This window comes from Epithele typhae (assembly GCF_022376455.1).
Source record: "Epithele typhae strain CBS 203.58 chromosome Unknown BXZ73scaffold_1, whole genome shotgun sequence".
In the NCBI taxonomy this organism is placed as follows: domain Eukaryota; kingdom Fungi; phylum Basidiomycota; class Agaricomycetes; order Polyporales; family Epitheliaceae; genus Epithele; species Epithele typhae.
The window spans coordinates 968680-988121 of record NW_025954192.1 but is presented as its reverse complement, the minus strand read 5'-3'; the positions used below and the strand labels follow the sequence as shown (position 1 = coordinate 988121).

The following is a 19442-nucleotide window of genomic DNA, read 5'->3' as shown; positions in this document are numbered from 1 at the left end:
AGTAAATGCATATTTGACTGAATCTGGAGTATCCAGAGAACAAATGCTCACGAAGATAGCCATGTAGTACCCTCAATCAGGAACGCACCTGCTTGCCATGGACACTGGGTGGGGATATGCAGCTGCTATAGGTGTTGTATCCGAATAGGGATAAGTACAAGGTGCGGCGAAGCGTGCTATGCACGCCGTCGTTCATAATTTTTGGATGGCAGCGTATTGTTCTCGCCATCCGTTGTGCTGTTTATTGAATGACCCGAACTGCCCATACTTGGCCGGTCGAATCCTTGACACTAACCAACTAGCAGCGCGTAGGTGACTGAACTGTTTGCACATTCATTCACGTCTGGTGCCGTGGAGACGGAGGTATACCACTCCAGAGTCGATGTGTCGGCCAAAGCGGGCAACATGTATACTGCGAGCCGATCACCTGAGCTTGACATCCTTCCTGAAAGGCACTATGCCTCCGTTGGGTAGACAAGCTCCTACTATGCAGGCGGTTATTAAGGAAAGGCTGTGTTCTAAGAAATTGAGTGTCCGCTCGGGTGTGATTGTGTGCTACAACAATGAAAGCTCACAAACATAACCAGTCGCAGTCGTGGCCCGTCATACACACGGCATTGGTGTTTTGTCCAACGCTCGATGAGAGGTTGGTAAGTGACCCGGATAGTATAAACAGCATAAACATCAGGGCAGAGAGGGGGGGAGAACGAAGTCGGCGACCGGCACCCACTTAAAGGCGTCACTTTGAATGTCGAAGCGGTAACAAAGGGACGTCCGACTGATCCATATGAGTTGGACGTTTATATTGCTGTCGCGTCTGACGTGCCTCCAGCAGACATATATGCAGACAAAACGTGCTAGAATATTGAGACTCGTCTGTCAGTCAATGATAGGCCATGGAAGGTGGCCGATGCCCAGGTGCGCCGTGCTCATCGGTAGTGGGATGCTTTGATCAATCTTGAGAGCGATGAACATTCGTCCCGGGGTCATACAGAGCAGTGCGCACTAAGCAGCTCAAGTCCCAAGGATACTACAAAGCGGGTATGTACTCAATCTTAGCCGACCCAATGCGGCTGAGACGTGATGCGGGCCCGAAAAAGCGAACAGAGGAGGACAAGGGGGAGTTCCGGTATGCAATCCATTTCGCGACAAGCGACAAGAAATTTAGGTGGGGAGCACCTCGGGACTACCCGAGACAAACACGGGCACGTGATACAATCTCCTTTTCCAGCGGCAGATATGGACGCGTCCTGGGAGAGTGACACGAGCAGTTTCGAGTCGAACAATCGTAGCCGTAGATGGGTTTTGGGGCACAACGTCCGTTGTCTGGACACCTTGTCCCAGGACCACAGGCATCGGACGCCTCCCTCTCGGGGGCCTCAAAAGGCCCTCCACGCGCATCCTCTCTCTTTAACCACTCTCTTGCTATCCTCCTGCACGCTCTGCTCTCCCCGCTTTCATTTGCTTGTTTTCTCGTTGCTGCTCTGCAATCCGCTCTTCATCATGCTTGATTATCGTGGCTTCTCGGCGTGGATCACTGTCGATGATCTTGAGCTCGTCGAGTTCGAGCCGCGGATTAATGAAGCAGAACATACCGTCATTTGTTGGATCGCTGGAGTACCCGGAAAGGTCAGTGTTCTGTTACTGCTCGTGCGCATTCGGAACCCAACCGCTTCACTGTGCCTCCGATCCAGCCCTTCATCGTCAATTGGCGTGACCACGGCAGCGATGTTGACTCCGCAAGTCAAATCATTATCGATGGTCACGAAGCGTCCGGTCAATTCCTGCACGGCCGAGGGGAGGAGCTCCGACGTGGAGTGCGTGTAGACGACACGACTATCCGTCCGTTCGTGTTCTCGACGATCGGAAGTGGTACGGCATTTGCCAACCCGTTTACGGCGCTCTTATTGATCTTGTACAAGCCCACCCTACAGGACCTATTGACAAGAGCATTGGCTGCATCGTCCTCGACATCAGGCTGGTCAAACGGCACGAGTTGTGTGAGCCGGATGAAATACGGGCAGCTCCTACGGGGATCAACAGAGGGCGCCGTCCAGAAGGCGACATTGCTGTAGGGTTCGTATATCACTCCTAGGGTTTAGATGAGTAACTGATCATGCATAGTTTCGGAGATGCTCAACGAATGTCTGCGAGACAAAAGACATGGAGGTGTGAGCCTTTGGACCCCGACCATCCTGAAGAATGGGTGAAATTCATCTTCCGCTACCGCACCAAGGGTAAGTAACCTTTGCACCAAAACACTATTGTGCTCACCAGCGCATGCACAGAGTGGCTATACTCTCAGATGATCATCACAGAGGAAGATGCGGCTACTTCTCGTCCGGTTTCTCACCAAGCTGTCAAATATCTGAGTGTCGCCAATATCCCTGCCCACATCCCTCGCCAATATCGTTCTCCTGGGCCGGTAATCACTCCATTGCCCGGCTCGCCTGGAGGGGAATCCGTATCGTCTCTTTCATCGACTCCTGCCAGCACCTCTGGAAGAGAGTTGCTTGGTCACGGATCTAGACCTGGAGCGTCTAGCATGAGTCGAGTGAGTAGTCATACATGTATTGATATAACGTACTGATGAAGTGCCTTCTCGAGACTACTTCCACCAGCACCAATCGCACCTTTTCAGGGTCGTGGATTCCCGACCCTTCAGACGAATTGGGTGGAACCGACACCTGGAAGGAATACAAATATGAGCCTCGCAACAAGAACGGCGATATCCCCCGATGAATTTCCCAACATTCCGAACATCAATCGCCAAAATCGCTATCGTTTGCAGCTTTCCTATGTCTCGTTTGCTGTCCAAGTATCGCCCTGCAGTACCGCTGCTATGTCACTGTATCGTCGTCTTGCTTCTGACGTGTAGCCGAACTTGATCTATGTTACGATCTCTTCTATCCCGTGCTTGTCGTGTCCTGCTTCTAGTTGTCTACTTGCTTTGTAATGTCGCTCACCAATCGTTGTTTGTGCTATGTACAAGTGAGGTCAGCTTCGAAGTCAAATACCAATCCACCTTTTGTCTATCGTCTACTCAACGTCCAGTTACCACATAGACTCACTCGGCATAAAAAGACTGCTGAGTGGGTTTTTTGGTCTTGCTCAGGGCGTGTGATTTGGGTGTCATCCTGATAGGTGAGTGTCGTAGGTGGGGGGGCTCGGCGCTCAGTAAGCCTGTCGTTACGCTTCGGACATTGGGCGTAGAACCCTAACCCTACGCCACATGGTGTCCAGTCCCCTCGCAGTCCGCGGAGCGTCTGCCGTGCGTTCACTGGCGGGCTTGCGTGCCACCTCCATGTCCTCAACCCCTCCCTCTCGCCTGTCCTCATTGCCTTCCTATGCAACTGTAACGGCATCAAGGCTCAAGTCCCTTTACTCCGACTTCACGTTTCAGAAGCAGTCCAACCCCACCTCGTATGCCTCCAACGTCGAATGGTGGCGGAGCACACTAGAGACCGCACTCTGGCAAAGTATCCTATCCGACGGTCCTGTGGCCAGCACCTCTTCAGATAGGCTGGTTCTACATGCTCAGGGTCTTGCATTTGCGGATCGTTTTCGGCTCGATGGCGTAGGCAAACCTCTCGGGATTCCCACCGTTATTGTGAGTATTCCGATGTCGTGTGCGTCTAATATTCTCATTGGCGCTTCCTACCAGTAGTCCGAGCTGCACAGTTCGAAAGCACTCATCCCCGTCCCCGAGTTCCTTTCTTCTGCACGCTCTATATACGACCCCGGATGGATGCCGTATCGCATCGCAAGTTTTGTGGTCGGCAAGCCTCTATGGTGGGCACTAGGTCAACTTGGTGTGGTGGACAGTCACGGAGCGGCATTCGGTGATTCGGGGGCTGCAGAACGATGGAGGAAGGTCCGCGGCGATTACGTCTTCGTGAGCCTTCTGGAAGCCACCGCCGAACAGATTATCGAACGACAAAGGGCGAAGAGCACAGGGCAGGTGACGGATTGCCTCTACAACGTAGAGAGCTTCCGTGCCGAGTTCGCGGCATGTACGCATGATGGCACACCCTTCTCTGCTCTGGATGTCAAGGTCATCTTGAAGTATCTCGAGCGGGATAAAGGAGTCATCGTGGTTCAGCAAGAGGTGCGTGTGCTCAGGCTATCCTGTCCGCTGGCGAATTGCTAAATCTTGTTCCAGGTCATTAAATTTGTGGATGAGGGTTCTTCGGACGCCACAGATGTCACAGCTGTGGACAACGGTCTGCTCGCGCTCAAAATGGCGGTGGACAAGCTTCATACGCAAGTCGAAAACGTTCAGCGCCGCATGGACGAGTCAGTCGTATTCCACTACTCACTGCGTGTGCGCTCTGATCCCGTCCTCAGGCGAACACAACAAGCATCGAATGCACTCCGACATAAGCGCCAAGAGACCGCTATGTCATATCTCCGTTCGCGCAAACAACTTCAGGAGGTGCTGAAGAAGCGACTGATCAGCTTGGAACTCCTCCAATCTACCCTCTTGCGCGTGGAGACTTCCGCCGGCGACATCGAGGTAAGCAGTCAGCTTGCGTATGGCTCCTGAACGCCATCCACTCATCCCTGCTCTGGCTAGATCATGAAGTCATACGAATCGTCTACTTCAACGCTGCGTGAGATCCTGTCGCACTCACTGCTCCAGCGCGAGAAGATCGACGAAACTATGGATGCTTTGGCTGCCGCCAACGCCGATGCGCGCGAAGTTAACGATGCCATTCAAACAAACGCGGAGATCGCTCAGGGCGACGTGGCCATTGACGATTCAGAGCTGGAGGCCGAACTGCAGGCATTGATTCGCGAAGCCGAGGTAGACAAGTCACAAGTACAAAGCGATCGTCTCAACCAACCGGAGCTTGTACCTCCCGATCACACCCCGGCCGACAAGACAGAGGGTGCAGAGAAGGAGAGAGTTCTGTTGGCATCGTAAATGTTTGCACTCGGTCTATGATATCCGCACATTAGAATTGCCTGCACTTGGCAAGTATGCTCTACACACCTCGTAATGTGCATACATCCGCAATCATCATGATCTAGTATCCATACATAGAATGATAGTTTGTTACCAGACTACATCGCAGACCACCGGGTCAGCGAGGCCCGTGCTACACAACGTTCTCGCTCTGTAAGCGACTCTTCCTCTCGGCTTCATACAGCCCGTAAATGCTATAGGTCGGGCTCCTATAGTCATCGTACGCGACCGAGTTGGAGTGCGCGAGTGCCATCTGCGCCAAAGTCGGGAGAGGTGGCGGCGAGGGGACCCGGGGCGGCCTGTCGTCGAAAGAGGAACGTGCTTGGGCACTGGTGCCGACGTTCTTCCGCGTGACGGGCACACGGCCCCTGGACGCGCTCGGGGTGACGAATACCGACGGCATAGACGACATGCTCGAGGAGCCGAAGTCCTTTGAGGACGCGAACCCTTCACCGAGCATGAACTGACCGAGGCGTGCCGCGCTCGAGTCCTCCGAGGGGCTCATGACGGTAATCGTGACGCCGCTCTGCGCGTGGTGGTGTCCGGCGCCCTTGTCCCGCTTCCGGTCTCCTGCCAGGGTGGCAGAGTTGTCCGGGATGGACATCGGCACGGGAGAGGGGTGAAAGGAGGGCGTCGAGAGGCCAAGGGCGGACGTGAGGGCGCGGGTGTTGCGCTCCCGGTGGGCGTCGGTCTTGAGGGCGGGCGTAAGCGGAGGGAGAACATATTCGAGGTTGACCATGGAGCTTCGATTACCAGAACGAGAGAGGGACGGGAGGCCTGAGACGGTGGTAGACGAGCGGATGACCCCACCTGAGGCCCCGGGAGTGTATCCTGCCTTCACGCGGGCTCGACCTTGAGTCGGATTCGCCGTCGAGGACTTGCGCATGGTGGACTTGGTTTGTGCCATACTCGGGGAGGGGGTTGAAGGGGAGAAGGAACAGGTGAAGAGAACTCCGTCCCACCGTACACATCAGTGTACTCCGAGTTTGTCAAGCTGTGATGATAGCTTAGTCGGCATGCGGAGGACCGATTTATTCCTGGCTTGTGCTCGAAGGTTGGAGAGTCGCTCAAGACCAGAGGAGAAGCCCCGCCAATCGCCAAACCAACACCAGGGATCACGTGAGAAGACTGCATCGTGCTAGGGTATATCGAGGTGGATATTGAAGAGAGCCTATTAGCCGCACGATCATAAGCTTGCTGCATTTGTTGTGCGGCCGGGTTGACGGGGGACTGGTGAAGTGGCAGAGTGACGAAGACAGGAGCGCAATTGGGTACTTGGCATGGCTCTTGCCGTTCCACAGGATAAGTCCTAGGCGGGGGTGCAGGTAAAGAGTCCGCTTTGAAAACGACGGAGGCGTTCTTCGCCGCAAGGGTGGCAAGAGAGCTAATGGATGGTTTCGGCGTGTATTGAGTCCACGGATAGACACCGTTGCTATCAGGACATGCTGCAGTGGAAGTGCGCTCCTTCCCGCCGAATAGAGATTCGTCATCCATCTTCAAATCTTGATCGAGGAACTGATCCTGGAGAATAGGCAGGGACGGCGTGGGGCATGAGCGTTTGCGCGGCCGGTTGCGGCGACTCCAACAGATAGCTACGACGACCAGCAACACCACCAGACCTAGAGAGAGGAGCACGACGGCAAAGACGGGTAGTCCCTTGGGCTTGCGATCATCCGCGTGATTCGGAGCGAGCGCACGAGAGCCACTGTTAGGGAGTACGGTGGACGAGCTCGTTGCCAGGAGCATGGAAAAAGTAGTAGTCGCTCTGAGGTGCGATGGAGTAGTCGGAGTAGGGGGTGGAGCTAGCGTGGTTGGAGATATTACTGGTAGCACGCCAGAGTGTATGATGAGGGGGAATGAGGGGTATATTCCGGTGTCTGGTTCAGGAGCAGGAACAGCTTCGACACCCACTTCAGTAGTCTTCTCTTTGGCGGGAGGGGACTTGAGAGGCGGGTTGTTGGTATCCTCTGACTTCGTAGCTTCAAGGCTGTGAGATGTTCCTTTCCTAGAATCTTCAGATGCTGAGGCGTGCTTTATTTGGCTGGGGTGGTCTAGAGAAGGTTGCGTTGCTTCCGATGGGATGTACGAGAAACCATTGGGGAGTAGCATGGAGGGGCAGAGTGTTGAATGCCAAAGGGAGTGTATGCGTTGGCAGTCTGTGGTATCCGGAAGCGTGTTCAGCGACCGGCGCTGCGGAGGTGTAGAGATGTGCAGCTGGAAGGAGTGTTTGCCGCGGACGAGCGTCGAGAACTTCGGTCGGGGATCAGCTCACAGAGAGATAGACGCGGGCCCGGCTGCTTGGACCGATGCGTTTCACGTGACCGCGTCATCGGCAGTTGCCGCGGCTAATCCACGATCCCGACCGCTCCGCGAGCTCCAGCCCACTCGACACGGCGCTGTCGCTTGTGCGCGCGACCTTGTTCGCCCTCATACTCTCGCTTGTGCTCACCCCTTGCTTTCCAACATCCCGCCGGACTGCATGATCCCCTCATCTGTCCCTCGATACACCACGCAGTGACTGCTCCCCCACAAGGCGTATTGTGAATTCTTTTGTGCCCCACATCCACGGACTGAACTGCACCGTGAAGCAAACTATGGGGCGACTCTCTGGGGATGACTTTCTGTGAGCATAATGACTTTCACGGTTGCAAACTTTTGATTCATTCTAAATAGCCCAGAGGAGTCGCAAGCTAGCCAATTCCTTGAAGAGGCTCTTCGACCCAGAGAAGTGCTAACGAAGCCATGTGGTGTGCTAGCTCAGGACGAAGTCACCCCTGCAAACGAATCTGTGCTTTCTGGTCTCGGGCAATCTGTCCACTACCATCTAAATGGTCTCCCTCCAACGCAATCCTTGCTCGCAGGTGGTGAAGAACTTCCTCGGGAGGACTCTCAGAAGGAGAACTCACCTGGATCATGGGATAATGTCAGGGCGACTGGAAATACTGGTGCGTCTTTTTGCACCCCTCTTTGGCGTTCTTTCTCAGCTTGGAGACCACCGTAGGGCATGCCCTAGATGCATCGCCAGACGTCTCGTTAGCTGCGAAACCATTGTCGGCAGAACGCCTTTGTCCGAAAGACGTCCCTTCACAGAAGCCCGCACAACCAACGGTCAATGCACTTTCCGTCCACCCATCAATTATGGGCTCCGCCCACGCAGCTCTCGGAGAGCGGTCATCCAAGTTCCCATTCCGAACCATGCTACCACCACGCAGACACAGATCTCCCTCCCCTGCATCACAAGACTCTTTTGCAGGTCCAATATCCCAGCCTGATCCCGCAGCGCTTTTCGAAGCACAGGGCAAGAACTTCTACCTCACCGCCTCTCAAATAGGGCAAGAAACTCAGTCAGTGTCCGACGAGGAAGGCCCCCCTCCCGAGGCTTTCATTGGATGGAAACAGGGCATGAATGTGCCTGGTGAAACCACTCGGGTCGCCAGAGTCCTCGTAGCGGGAACGCCCTCGGAGTCCAGTCGCAGCTCTCAACATACATCGCAGCCTCAGCGCTTGCAATCTCCCTCACAGTCAGAAGTCGAACCTTCTCCTGATCCTTACCCTCCGGCTCAACCCAAAGCCGTTCTCATCGATCATTACCCCATGAACTACACTCAGGAATATGGACACATGTCATCTGCTGCGTCGCGACCTTCCTCTCCTGGATTTCCAATGTCACAAACTACCGAACCCGCCGACGAGACGCAGCCTCCAGATATCACACCTCCTACTCAATTGGTCGATATACCACCCTCCGTTTCAGATCAGGTGCCACCCGCACCACGTAGTGATGTGTCCTTGCCCTCCAGCAGAATCAACCGACTCCTCGCTCTAGTTGCACCAGAGAAGCGACATCGGTACCAAAACATCGATCCCCTCTCACTCCCTTCATACTTCCGATCCCAGGATGGTCCGGCTCGTTACGACAATACCGCACAGGAGACCCAAGCCTCGGATGCACACACGGATCCTTACGACATCGGTCCAACACAGCCGACAGTCATCGACCCCACACAGCCCTCCGATGTCCTCGATCAGATAAGTGCCGTCCCTTCAACCGCTCCGAGGCGCGGCTTGCTCCCGGCCAACCAAATCTTACAAGCTCGAGGACTACGCCCGACCGCTCCGCCTCCAGTCGAAGACATCTCGCTCTCTGTTGTGCAAGATTCTCAGGTTCAGACGCAGTTGCTACCTTCTTGTGACGATTCGCATGGTGGAGCGACACAAGTTGTTCCTGATTCCGAGGAGCTGCGAGAGGAGCTGCGGGCTGCTCAAAAGAACAAAACACCTCAGCGCGCCAAGGCGCCGGCCCATCCTCCATCTCCCGCTTCAACACACCATTCTTGTTCACGACAGTCTCCGTCTTCTCCTCGGCGACCCATGCGATCCGAAGACGAGATATTGCAGAGTACTGTTATTTTAGCAGACCAACTGTCATTGCCACGGCTCGAGGAGGAAGAGTCTGAGGCAGGAGCGCCACTGCCGGAGGAGGAGGAAGAGGAGGAAGAGGATTTACCGTTAGCCATGAACTTCTACGCATCTCGAAAAGGGAAAGGAAGGGCTACGTCTGTTTCGGCAACCTTCGATCGTAACCCGGCCGCATTGAACAGCGACAAGTCCTGGCTGCACGTGGAGGTCCCTTCGTCAAATCCGGCGGAGCGCTGCGAAGAAACTTCAAAGCCTCGAACACCGGCTCCTCCCGTCATACCATCGCGACAGTCAACCCGTTCTTCTCGAGCTGCGAAATCGGCCGCCCGAAAACGCCTTCGGGAGAGCTCCGATGAAGGGGAACCGGATGTGGACGTCGACGACCGGGATACCATACCTGCACAAGATGACGACATGGACGTCGATCCGCCTCCACCCGGATCCAAAGTGAAAGTCACTCGTGGAGGCAGGAAGAAGCGTCCTGCGACGTCGTCGAGGAAAGTGTCCAACAAGGCCGGTCCCTCAAGGCCAGTGAAACTGGAAGTCTCTACACCCGCTCAACCACCTTCAAAGCGCTTGAAAACAGCTTCCACTTCACGCCTTGGTGGCTCTGAACCCCCACTAGGGTGTTCGCGCTTTGGAGGATGACCGGCAACTACTATCCGGGCGTCGTCGAGGCTTTTGACATCAATTCTTCGATGTATGACATCCACTTCGACGATAACTGCAGGGGCTTGGTGGCTCTGAGACACATGCGAGCTTACGAGCTTAGAAGCGGAGACAAAGTCTTGATCCAGGAAGCCTCCCCAGCTGAGGTTGTCAGGCCTCCGACTCGTGATTCCAACGGTAATCAGCCTGAAGCTATGGCCACAATCAGGTTCGCACACTCCGAAAATGAGCAAGAGATAACTGTCGCCGCCCTCAGCATCACCGCGAAAGACGTCGAATTCGAATGGCAGGATCGCACATTGCTGGAAGCTACCATCGTCCCCAGAGTCCGACCCAAGGCAACCAGCACACCCGGCCGCGGCAGGTCTTCCGTGATCCGCGATGGATCAGTGCCCCAAGTGCGGGCCAACGTGCTTTCGAGGACAGGACTTATCGTCACGCTTTCGCCGAAGACGTCGCTGCGCAACTGGGAAGCGGAGAAAGATAAGCTCATGCACGAGCTTCGCGCCGAGGGGGGGATCGTTCTGGACGATTGGGGGAGCATATTCGCGATGGAAGGAGTGATGGAAAACAAGGGGCGTCGATGGGTTCTCAAAGACGAGGACATCCGTTGGACGAACCGCGCGGACATCGATCGCGTTCTCCTGCTATCGGACGACTGTCACCAGAAACCGCGTTTCTTGATTGCGCTGGCGCTCGGTGTTCCATGCGTGTCGGTCGACTGGGCAAGAGACATGATGAGAGAGGTACACCCCAGCTTACCTGACCGAGATCGAGGCTTACACGAACGACAGGGGCATGACAAGGATTGGCAGCCATACTTGTTACCAGCCGGTTTTTCTGACCGGCTCGAGGCACGGGTGTCCCAAATGGTCGACCTACAGTGGGGGAACAGCGTCCATTATATGTCGGATATCACCAAGAACCGCGTCCCCCACAAGGTGTTCAATGGCATGGCGATCCTGTGCATCTCACCCGAGTTCGTACGATCAAAGGGCAAGAAGGTATGTGCGTTGTCACCGGCGCAATGAACTCGCAGCTGACGGATTAGCAGAATGCGAACGACATCAAACGGAAAGAAGCACAAGAGATGGTGCCCCGTATCATCTTGTGTATGGGTGCTGCTTCCGTCGAGTCCGTGGGCGATCCCAAGCTCGCTTCTCGGAAACTGGCTGAGTACGACTATGTCGTCGCTCGAGACGAGCCCGACAGGAAGAAGTTCTCGCGCTCATGCAGCAATTGTGTCGGCCTTGCCTGGGTCAAGGACTGCCTTATATCCGGTCGCCTCCACTCCGTCGAGGAGGCTTCAATCTAGATTTACACCTTAATTCTCATACGGTACCTCGTCCCAGCACTTCGATAGTGCTCGCGTCTCGCACTACCCTCCTCCACCAAATTTGTTGATTCTAGAGCTCTCGTAGTTGCTTTCACTAGCTGTTCGTTCTTGTATCATGTAGTATTTGGACTCTTGCTGTTTGGTTGCTCGAATGTAGCTTTTGAAAACTCGCGGCAGGTTATAGACGCCTGAGAGCGGGCGTCAGAGCGAATAGTCGACGCGTGGGACGCGTCCAACATGCGCCTTGGACGCGTCCACCACCTTCCTGTGCCTCCCTCGTACCCCACATCGCACCCAGCGCTATTGCCATTGCCGCCATGGGGGAATACGAAGTTGGTACGTTGCACATCTTTGATAACGGTGCGCGAAACTTATCTTCCGCTGCAGAGACAATCCGGAAAGCTAGGATGAAAGGAGATCGGAAGGGAAATCCAATGCAATGGGTACGTCGCGCTGTCTACATGTCGGTAAAGCTGCACTGACGGAGTCACTTGAAGGAATATTATGTTAAGGTATGTCGAATGCACCTTCTTCGGAGACGAGGTAGTGAGTTCGAGTATATTAGTGGAAGAATTACGGCGAAGACGACAACACGTGAGTCCTGCATCATTCACAAACGGCGCGGGGGTTGCTTAAATGCTGTTCCATCTCCGCATGGTTTTCTCCGTGATGTGTGTTAGGTGGGAGCCTATGAGATCTTTCAAAGGGGGGTCAGAGCACTTCATCAGTGGTTTCTGGTGTCGCGTGGATTTGAAAGGGCGGTCGAGTGGGGCGGTCGACAAGTTCGCGGTAGGGGAGGAGATATTACCTGTTAGCCCTCCAGGTAAGTGCAATGTCTCCCATCTACAAGCAATCGTTCACGGTCCTTCAACAGGGTCTGTGAAAAAGCCAGCCAAAGGCATGACCTTGCCGAGCGCTTCTGCTAAGAGTCGAAGAGCGAGTTCGAGCCGGCAAACCGATACGGTAATCTCGCTCAGTGATGATGATGATGATGAAGAAATATCAAGACCGGCCCGTAAGAAGCCACGGCATGAGGACGCTGCGCCCGAGGCGACGTCCACAAAACGCAAAGGGCGTCCTCCGGGAATACCTGCGACCGAGGTCGATAGCTCACCAGGTATGCCGTCTGTTATACGCGTAGATAGCAATGGTACTGAACAAATATCTAGCTAGACAGATGCCCAAGGTCTCATCGCGGACTGATTCTTCAACTCTGACGCGGAAACGCGGTAAGCCACCTGGGATACCTCAGGAAGTAGTGGACCGAATGTCCCCGCCCCCGTCCAATGTACCGCTTTCCCGTAAACGCTCTGCGAGGAACGCGCGGGGGAACGCATCCAAAGCGCCGGGACCCTCTACACCTACGGCAAGTGCCCAGATCCCCCTACCGCGCCGACAGACGCGGCAGGCGAAGGGAACGCAGAAACCTCCTACTCCACACCCGCCAGAGGATGAAGCTCAGCCCGGAGACAGCAGACTCTCCCTGGCGGATGCAGACCGACCACCGGAGGATGTAGAGCACTCGGAGGATACGGTGCATCCTCCTGGGGATGTTGTTTTGGAAGATTCAAAGTGAGTGCTCCATGAACTGTCTCCATGTTAGTATTGACATGCAGTAGCGCTGTTGAACAAGCTGAAGCTGCAACATTTGTACTCGAAGCAAAGCCTATCACCTTTGCGAACCGGGTTGCTTCTGCTTTCAGCCAGTCTACAATTTTTGGACCCTTGTTAGTAATGCATTTCCTACCTGTTACCGACTGCTGATCCGCATGGATCAGGGCCTCTGGGTTCGGGTTTTCAAGCAGTACAGCTCAACCGGCAAGGTTTGTCTCTGTTAGAGGCTTGGTCGTTATACTCTAACGCGCCTGCGTAGCCACACCCGGTATCCGTTCAGTGTAAATCTCGACCCGTCGGTGTCGCTTTTTGTGACCCTGCAAGACGTACAAGCGCCACAGTCCTTCTTGGATGACCTCGGCACCACACGCGGCCCCACTGGCAAGTTTTACAGCCATAATCATGCAACTGTACTGGCCCATACCCTGAAACCTGAGGGAGCATATGCAAAAATCGTTCTCTCTGAAAGCGCGCCAGCCGAGGATGCTCAACACTTCGAACGCTTCGCCGCCCGGCTCATGGCTGGTGAGATGGTATGTTCATGGTTGTCTCTTTTCTCCTTCATTTCTTATGACTCTCATTGTACAGTTTGTCCAAATGATGGGCGGTGCGCTTTTGGCCATGCTCAGCTCCGACAACAATGAGCTGGGAGACATACTTGCAGTGCCTTCTGCCCAGCTGCTTGGAGCACACAACGCTATTCTCATGGTCCACACCAAGGTCGAGGATTACACGGAGTATGCTAAGGCCGCAGAGAATGCCGATGACTCTCGTTGGTAGGGGTTTCAACCGCCTTGGTACCCGATAATCTCGCTTTCTGTTGCTCTGAGCTGTTGTTCAAATGTCTCCCGTTCTAGTTTGTCGTCTTGACACAAATCACCGGTGTTGCCCTGTCTCACGTAGAATCAGATGTCCTCGCTTTCAATCAAAGAGTACCTTATGAACAGCTACTTCGAGCCAACAGTGTGCCAGTGTTGGGGGGCGTTCAGACTGACCAGAATCCACAGAGTACACCTAGACAGTATCATTTGCTCAGTGGATCTTCATCTTCAAGCGAATCGAAGCGCGAGACGACAGACAAAGCGCATCAGATAGGTTGTGAAACTGGAGATATAGATAACGATGGGTAGATATACATAAAGAAACACGCAACAAACTACAACTTCTCTTTTATCGCATCGTTCCGTCCCAGGTAGTAGAGCGTCGCTTGGCGGCATTCCTCCATGAACTCCTCAACATCCGCCAACTGGTACACATTCGCGTCGTACGTAAGCCCGAGCCCAATCTGGTGGCGTTCTGTCATGTTCCCAAGGAAAAACTCCATCGGACGGGCGTGGAGGTACGTGGCCATGTCGAGGATGCGTAACAAGTCGCTCGTCGCGGGAAGAGCAGCCATGGGTGCCTTGGGTCTCGGAACATAGGCCTCAGAGTCGGCGGGGGCGGCATAGCTCGAGGTAGCGGGGCGTGACGTGTGTGTCGATAGGGGGTGACCGGAAGGAAGTGGGTAGTTGGTGGGGAGGATGAGAGACATCTGGCTCGGAGTAAGTCATTGGGCTCAGGGCAACTGGAATCGTCCGCACGTACCTGTCCGACGCTCGAGTGGCCCATGGTCATCACACTGTCTGAAGGGACGGCGTCGATGTGCGGTGCCAAAGGGAACTCGGGGATCGGCTGTCCTTGTTGCTCTGCGAGCCAACCAAATGCCATTCGCTTTTTCCTCAATACGTACAGTGGGGTGCGGACTTCTGCGATGTCGATGACAAGGGGGTTGCGGACGAGACGTTGGAGCTGTTGCCGGAACATCCTCGAACGGTAGCAGAATCGTTCCCGGGAGAGGAGCGCAGAGTATGGGGGAGCACCATCTACACGCGGCACGCCTTCGTCTCTTCTTGTGCCAAAGGGAGTGGGCATGAACGGCAGCGAGGCTTCGTAGAAGTCGATATGCAGTCCTGGCTCTGTGGCGCCCCCGTTGGAAAGCCAGTGGGGCTCCATGTAAGGTCGGAGATTTAACGGGCCGCCGAAGTGCATGGGTTGACGCCTTCTGAATTCCCATTCCTCCTCGGAGATGTCGCCCCGAAGATAACGGCGATGTAGCATGCGCGTGATGGCTAACTGAGAGATGACGACGATCGCGGTACCGAAGGTGACTTTGTGTGCGCGACAGTTTGCAATGACTGCGTCGCTCTCCGCACGGGAGAAGCCAGCTGCGGCGCGCGCGGTTTTGGCCGGCGTGCGGTACGACGTCTTGGTGGCCATGTTAGGAATGGCATGACCACCCTGTTGTGAAAGGATGAGTGTACTGTCGGAATCCTGTTGATGTGAGTGACTCACTGTAAGCTGTCGCCGCCTATTGAGGAAGATAATGCGTGCTGTAGCGCGACGCCATCGCTGATGTGCAGGGGGAAGTTGTTTGGTGGGGTTGAGGTCAAGGTATGACAGGCTCATCGCTAGCCTTTCTTCCAGAGCGGGAGGTGGTACAGCAGGAGATGCAAGAACGTCGAAGAATGTACGCCCAAACGTTACGCCCGAGATGCCATCAGCAATGGAATGTGCAGCTTTGAAGAGGATATCGTAGTTTCCCGGGCTGTCCTTTTGAGGGAAGACGAGCACGCGAGTGGTGAGATGGTGGTCCTCCATGGGGGCTTTGTCCATAAGATGTAGGATGGTTGACTCCACGTCTGCACTCGAGGACAGAGGACAGAGGACGACTTCACCAGACTGGCAGTGGGAGACTTCGTGTTCCGAAAGGACAAACTTGAGGGCGTCGACGCCTTGGGAATCGTCAATCCGCGCAGTACGAAGTGGGTACCAATGTTTCAAGGTGACCCATGTTCTCTCGAGGTTCTCCCTGCTGAAGAGCGTGGCTCCCTTGACCTGGTCGGTTTCTTGAACGACATAGCGCCATATGATGTCCGCGGTGCCATTGAAGATGCGGTCATAGTGAAAGTGGGTCTCGTTGAGGCCGAGGGGGCGCGAGTAGACGTTGCCGGTAGTAGACGAGTGAGAGACGCAGGTCCAGGTCATGGTGGAGAGAGGACCATGGTCCCGTGGGAGGTGCCAGGCCCATCTTGTAGTTTGATCCGAGGCGCAATTTGCAGGCTGAAGCTCGAAGGAATTGGCGTGCCAGGGCCGGGCCCAGTGCGGACTTGGGAAGTCGGCCGAGTCACCGGGGTTGGTACGATCACGTGTCCCACGCGTCGCGTCTGTTACCTAAGCGCGACGCGTCGGGGCCGGTGGCTGGAGGCTGGATCCTTTACTCAGATCTGACCCACCACCTTCCTCTGATCCCTCTCCGCCATGCTCCGGCGAGCCCCCACCACTTCTGACGGCAAAATCGTCGACCGTTTCCAGGAGAGTACCCGGGTCGGCAAGCCGTTCAAGCCTCCAACCCTGCTCGTCACCCGACAGCAGCCTCAGCGCAAACGCAAGCGGGTCTCCTACAAGGGGGCGCAGGCAGACTCAGACGGATCAGACTCGGAGAACGAAGGCAGCTCGAAGAAGAAGAAGAAGACAATAGGCAAAGATGGGTTCGAACGCCCCCTCGACAACAACATTGTCAACTACCCTGTCTTCAAGCCCAAGCCCTTCGACCAGATGTCTCGCCGCTTCACCATTCCAGAGATGCGCAACAAGGACGGGGAGGTTGTTCCCACCGTGCAAAGCAACCTCGCTCTTGGCATTCGACCTCTAGCAAACATCATCCCTCGTCCACTCCATGATCCCATGGCCGACCATGCCATCGTCTTGTACGACCCTACCATCGACGATCGAGAGACAGACGAGGAACGACGCGAGAGAGAGAAGGAAGAGGCCAAAAAGCGTGCGTTGAAGGAGGCGCAGGAGAAGTGTGCCGGTATGTACAATCCCCACAAGAGCTTGAAGGAGCTGCTCGGCGGCGGCAAGGAAACGAAGAAAGCCGCGAAGGTTCCTGTCGTGATCGACCCCCGTCTGAGCAAAGTCCTCCGTCCGCATCAGATTGAGGGCGTTAAGGTGTGTCTCGCGCTTGTTATGTCTTCGACCGCTAAGGCCGAAACGCCTCGTAGTTTTTATACAGATGTACTACGGGCATGGTCGTCGAGAATCAATACGGATGCATCATGGCTGACGAGATGGGTCTTGGAAAGACGCTGCAATGCATTGCTCTGATGTGGACGCTTCTCAAGCAAGCACCTCATGCAGGCAAGTCTACGATCGAGAAATGCATCATTGCCTGTCCTGCTAGCCTCGTTAAGAACTGGGCAAACGAGCTTGGTGCGTCATCTCAAGCATAGCTGATGTGGTCGCAAAAATTGACTTCGTAGCTTTTTCCAGTCAAGTGGTTAGGCAAGGACGCAATCTCTGCCTTGGCTATCGATGGCAAGGGAAACAAGGCCGACGTGCTGCAGAAAATAACTCAATGGCAAGCGTCCGGCGGGCGCAACGTGTCCCAACCCGGTACGCCCGGACGCCCGAACCCACGAACCTCTGCTGACATTACGTCCAGTTATGATTGTGTCGTATGAGCAGCTTCGTACTCTATCAACCTACCTAGCCAATTGCGTCATCGGCTTGCTTCTTTGTGATGAGGGCCATCGCCTGAAGAATTCAGGTATATGCTGTTCCTGTCCGTCGCCGAAGCGTTGACTGACATGCCACCAGAGTCACAAACATTCCAGGCTCTTGACGGTTTGAACGTGAGGCGCCGAGTCATTTTATCTGGTACACCTATCCAAGTGAGTTATGTGATGAACTCGGATGGCTGTATGCTAAGAGATCTCAGAACGATTTATCTGAATACTTCTCACTGCTCAACTTCGCCAATCCGAATTTCCTTGGCTCCAAGAACGACTTCCGCAAGAATTTCGAGAACGTAATCATCCGTGGCCGAGACGCAGATGCGACCGACGCTCATAAGGAAGAGTGCGAGAAGAAGCTGAAGGAGCTCGGAGGCATCGTGTCCAAGTTCATCATCCGACGAACGAACGATCTACTGTCGAAATATTGTGAGTGTTTCCTTGACATGCTGTCAATTTAATCTCACGTTGGCGTGTCACCACAGTGCCTGTCAAATATGAACAGGTTGTATTTTGCAGGCCATCAAAGTTACAGCTTGCGCTCTATCAGCTCTTCATTTCGTCGCCCGATATTCAAGCGTTACTTCGGGGTGCCAATTCTCAGCCGCTGAAAGCTATCCTCCTGCTTAAGAAGCTTTGTAACCATCCCGAGCTTCTCGACCTTCCGGGGGATCTGGCAGGTTCCGAGAAGCTATTACCAGAAGAATTTTCGGGTATTTCATCCGGTTCCAAAAACCGTAGTCAGACGGTCCACACGGAATGGGGCGGCAAATTCTTGGTTCTTGAGAGGTCTGAAACACGACAATCTACCATGCTTGAGGCTGACTTGTCTTTGCCTAGGTTTCTGCATCGTATACACACAGAAACAAATGACAAGATTGTCCTGATCAGCAACTACACCCAAACACTGGACCTCTTCGAGAAGTTCCTGAGGAGCAGGAAGCATGTGTTATAGGATAATCTATCATGACCATCACTGACCTTGCGGGTGCAGATACGGGTATTTCCGTCTGGATGGCACCATGACGATCAACAAGCGACAAAAGCTTGTCGATCAGTTCAACGACCCTGAACGGAAGGAATTTGTCTTTCTTCTCAGTAGCAAAGCTGGAGGTTGTGGTATAAACCTCATCGGGGCCAACCGCCTGATCCTCTTTGACCCTGGTGAGTCCCTTGGCTCTGTTCGTAACCCGTCTCTCACCCAGTTTTTGCACCAGATTGGAATCCCGCTGCGGATCAGCAAGCTCTCGCTCGTGTATGGCGTGATGGGCAGAAGAAAGAATGTTCGTGTTCGCCTCTATCTTTATCTCGGTGTTTATCCGTTGACAGGGTGTACCACAGGTTTTGTCTATCGCTTCATTTCCACAGGGACGATTGAGGAGAAGATTTTTCAACGCCAAGCAAACAAGCAGTCCTTGTCCTCCGCTGTCGTCGACGAGAAGGAAGATGTTGAACGCCATTTTTCCATTGACGCGCTTCGCAAGCTGTTTCTATTCAACGAGAAGACGCTGAGCGAAACGCACGAGACTTTCAAGTGCAAGCGTTGTCGGGATGGGCGACAAATTATGAAGTCTCCTGCATTGCTCTACGGGGATGCAAGCTCCTGGAACCACTTCACTAACGAGGAGCTGAAGACCAACCACGATGATCTTCTTCGTGCCGAAGTCGGACTGCCGGAGGTTTCATTTGTCTTCCAGTATATCAGCCATTAGTGACGATTGGTGTGTGCGTATGGTTTGGTATTTTTACTGAGCATTGCGTTGTACGTTGGACTGGGAAGGAACGGACTCTCACTGTAGCATAATCGACTAGAGATACAACTAATGATACACGTCGAATCGACTGTGGGAGGATCGTGAAGTGAACTCAGCGGAATCCGGAG

At 54.4% G+C, this 19442-nt stretch overlaps 6 protein-coding genes across 6 annotated transcripts; 4 read left to right on the top strand and 2 right to left on the bottom strand.

Moving 5' to 3' along the window:
- Positions 1-1503: 1503 nt before the first annotated feature.
- Positions 1504-4927, top strand: BXZ73DRAFT_36916 (uncharacterized protein; the record flags this gene model as incomplete). The annotated part of the gene is given in 11 exon segments (XM_048017913.1): positions 1504-1629; positions 1695-1872; positions 1923-2076; positions 2125-2241; positions 2695-2805; positions 2997-3118; positions 3183-3666; positions 3682-4096; positions 4163-4296; positions 4348-4516; positions 4577-4927. 11 exon segments carry the CDS (start codon positions 1504-1506, stop codon positions 4925-4927), a joined length of 2361 nt encoding a protein of 786 aa, XP_047883844.1.
- A 175-nt stretch (positions 4928-5102) lies between these two features.
- BXZ73DRAFT_36867 (uncharacterized protein) lies at positions 5103-7078 on the bottom strand (the record flags this gene model as incomplete). Its single annotated transcript, XM_048017905.1, is given in 3 exon segments — positions 5103-5861; positions 5879-6548; positions 6696-7078. The coding sequence occupies 3 exon segments, from the start codon at positions 7076-7078 to the stop codon at positions 5103-5105; spliced, it is 1812 nt and encodes a 603-aa protein (XP_047883843.1).
- Positions 7079-10005: 2927 nt separating this feature from the next.
- BXZ73DRAFT_37633 (uncharacterized protein) lies at positions 10006-11372 on the top strand (the record flags this gene model as incomplete). Its single annotated transcript, XM_048018052.1, has 2 exons — positions 10006-11061; positions 11109-11372. Coding segments are annotated over 2 exons (1320 nt in total), but the record flags the coding sequence as incomplete, so codon positions are not given.
- Positions 11373-11710: 338 nt separating this feature from the next.
- Positions 11711-13787, top strand: BXZ73DRAFT_95620 (uncharacterized protein; the record flags this gene model as incomplete). The annotated part of the gene is made up of 8 exons (XM_048026844.1): positions 11711-11729; positions 11781-11836; positions 11891-11905; positions 12793-12965; positions 13013-13120; positions 13172-13216; positions 13267-13540; positions 13596-13787. 8 exons carry the CDS (start codon positions 11711-11713, stop codon positions 13785-13787), a joined length of 882 nt encoding a protein of 293 aa, XP_047883841.1.
- A 376-nt stretch (positions 13788-14163) lies between these two features.
- Positions 14164-16031, bottom strand: BXZ73DRAFT_72957 (uncharacterized protein; the record flags this gene model as incomplete). The annotated part of the gene is made up of 3 exons (XM_048021818.1): positions 14164-14538; positions 14592-15284; positions 15339-16031. The coding sequence occupies 3 exons, from the start codon at positions 16029-16031 to the stop codon at positions 14164-14166; spliced, it is 1761 nt and encodes a 586-aa protein (XP_047883840.1).
- A 273-nt stretch (positions 16032-16304) lies between these two features.
- On the top strand, positions 16305-19272 carry BXZ73DRAFT_86305 (DNA repair protein, SNF2 family; the record flags this gene model as incomplete). Its single annotated transcript, XM_048024153.1, has 11 exons — positions 16305-16997; positions 17051-17258; positions 17319-17441; positions 17491-17595; positions 17646-17719; positions 17767-17989; positions 18046-18349; positions 18401-18502; positions 18555-18724; positions 18778-18843; positions 18902-19272. The coding sequence occupies 11 exons, from the start codon at positions 16305-16307 to the stop codon at positions 19270-19272; spliced, it is 2439 nt and encodes an 812-aa protein (XP_047883839.1).
- Positions 19273-19442: the final 170 nt, after the last annotated feature.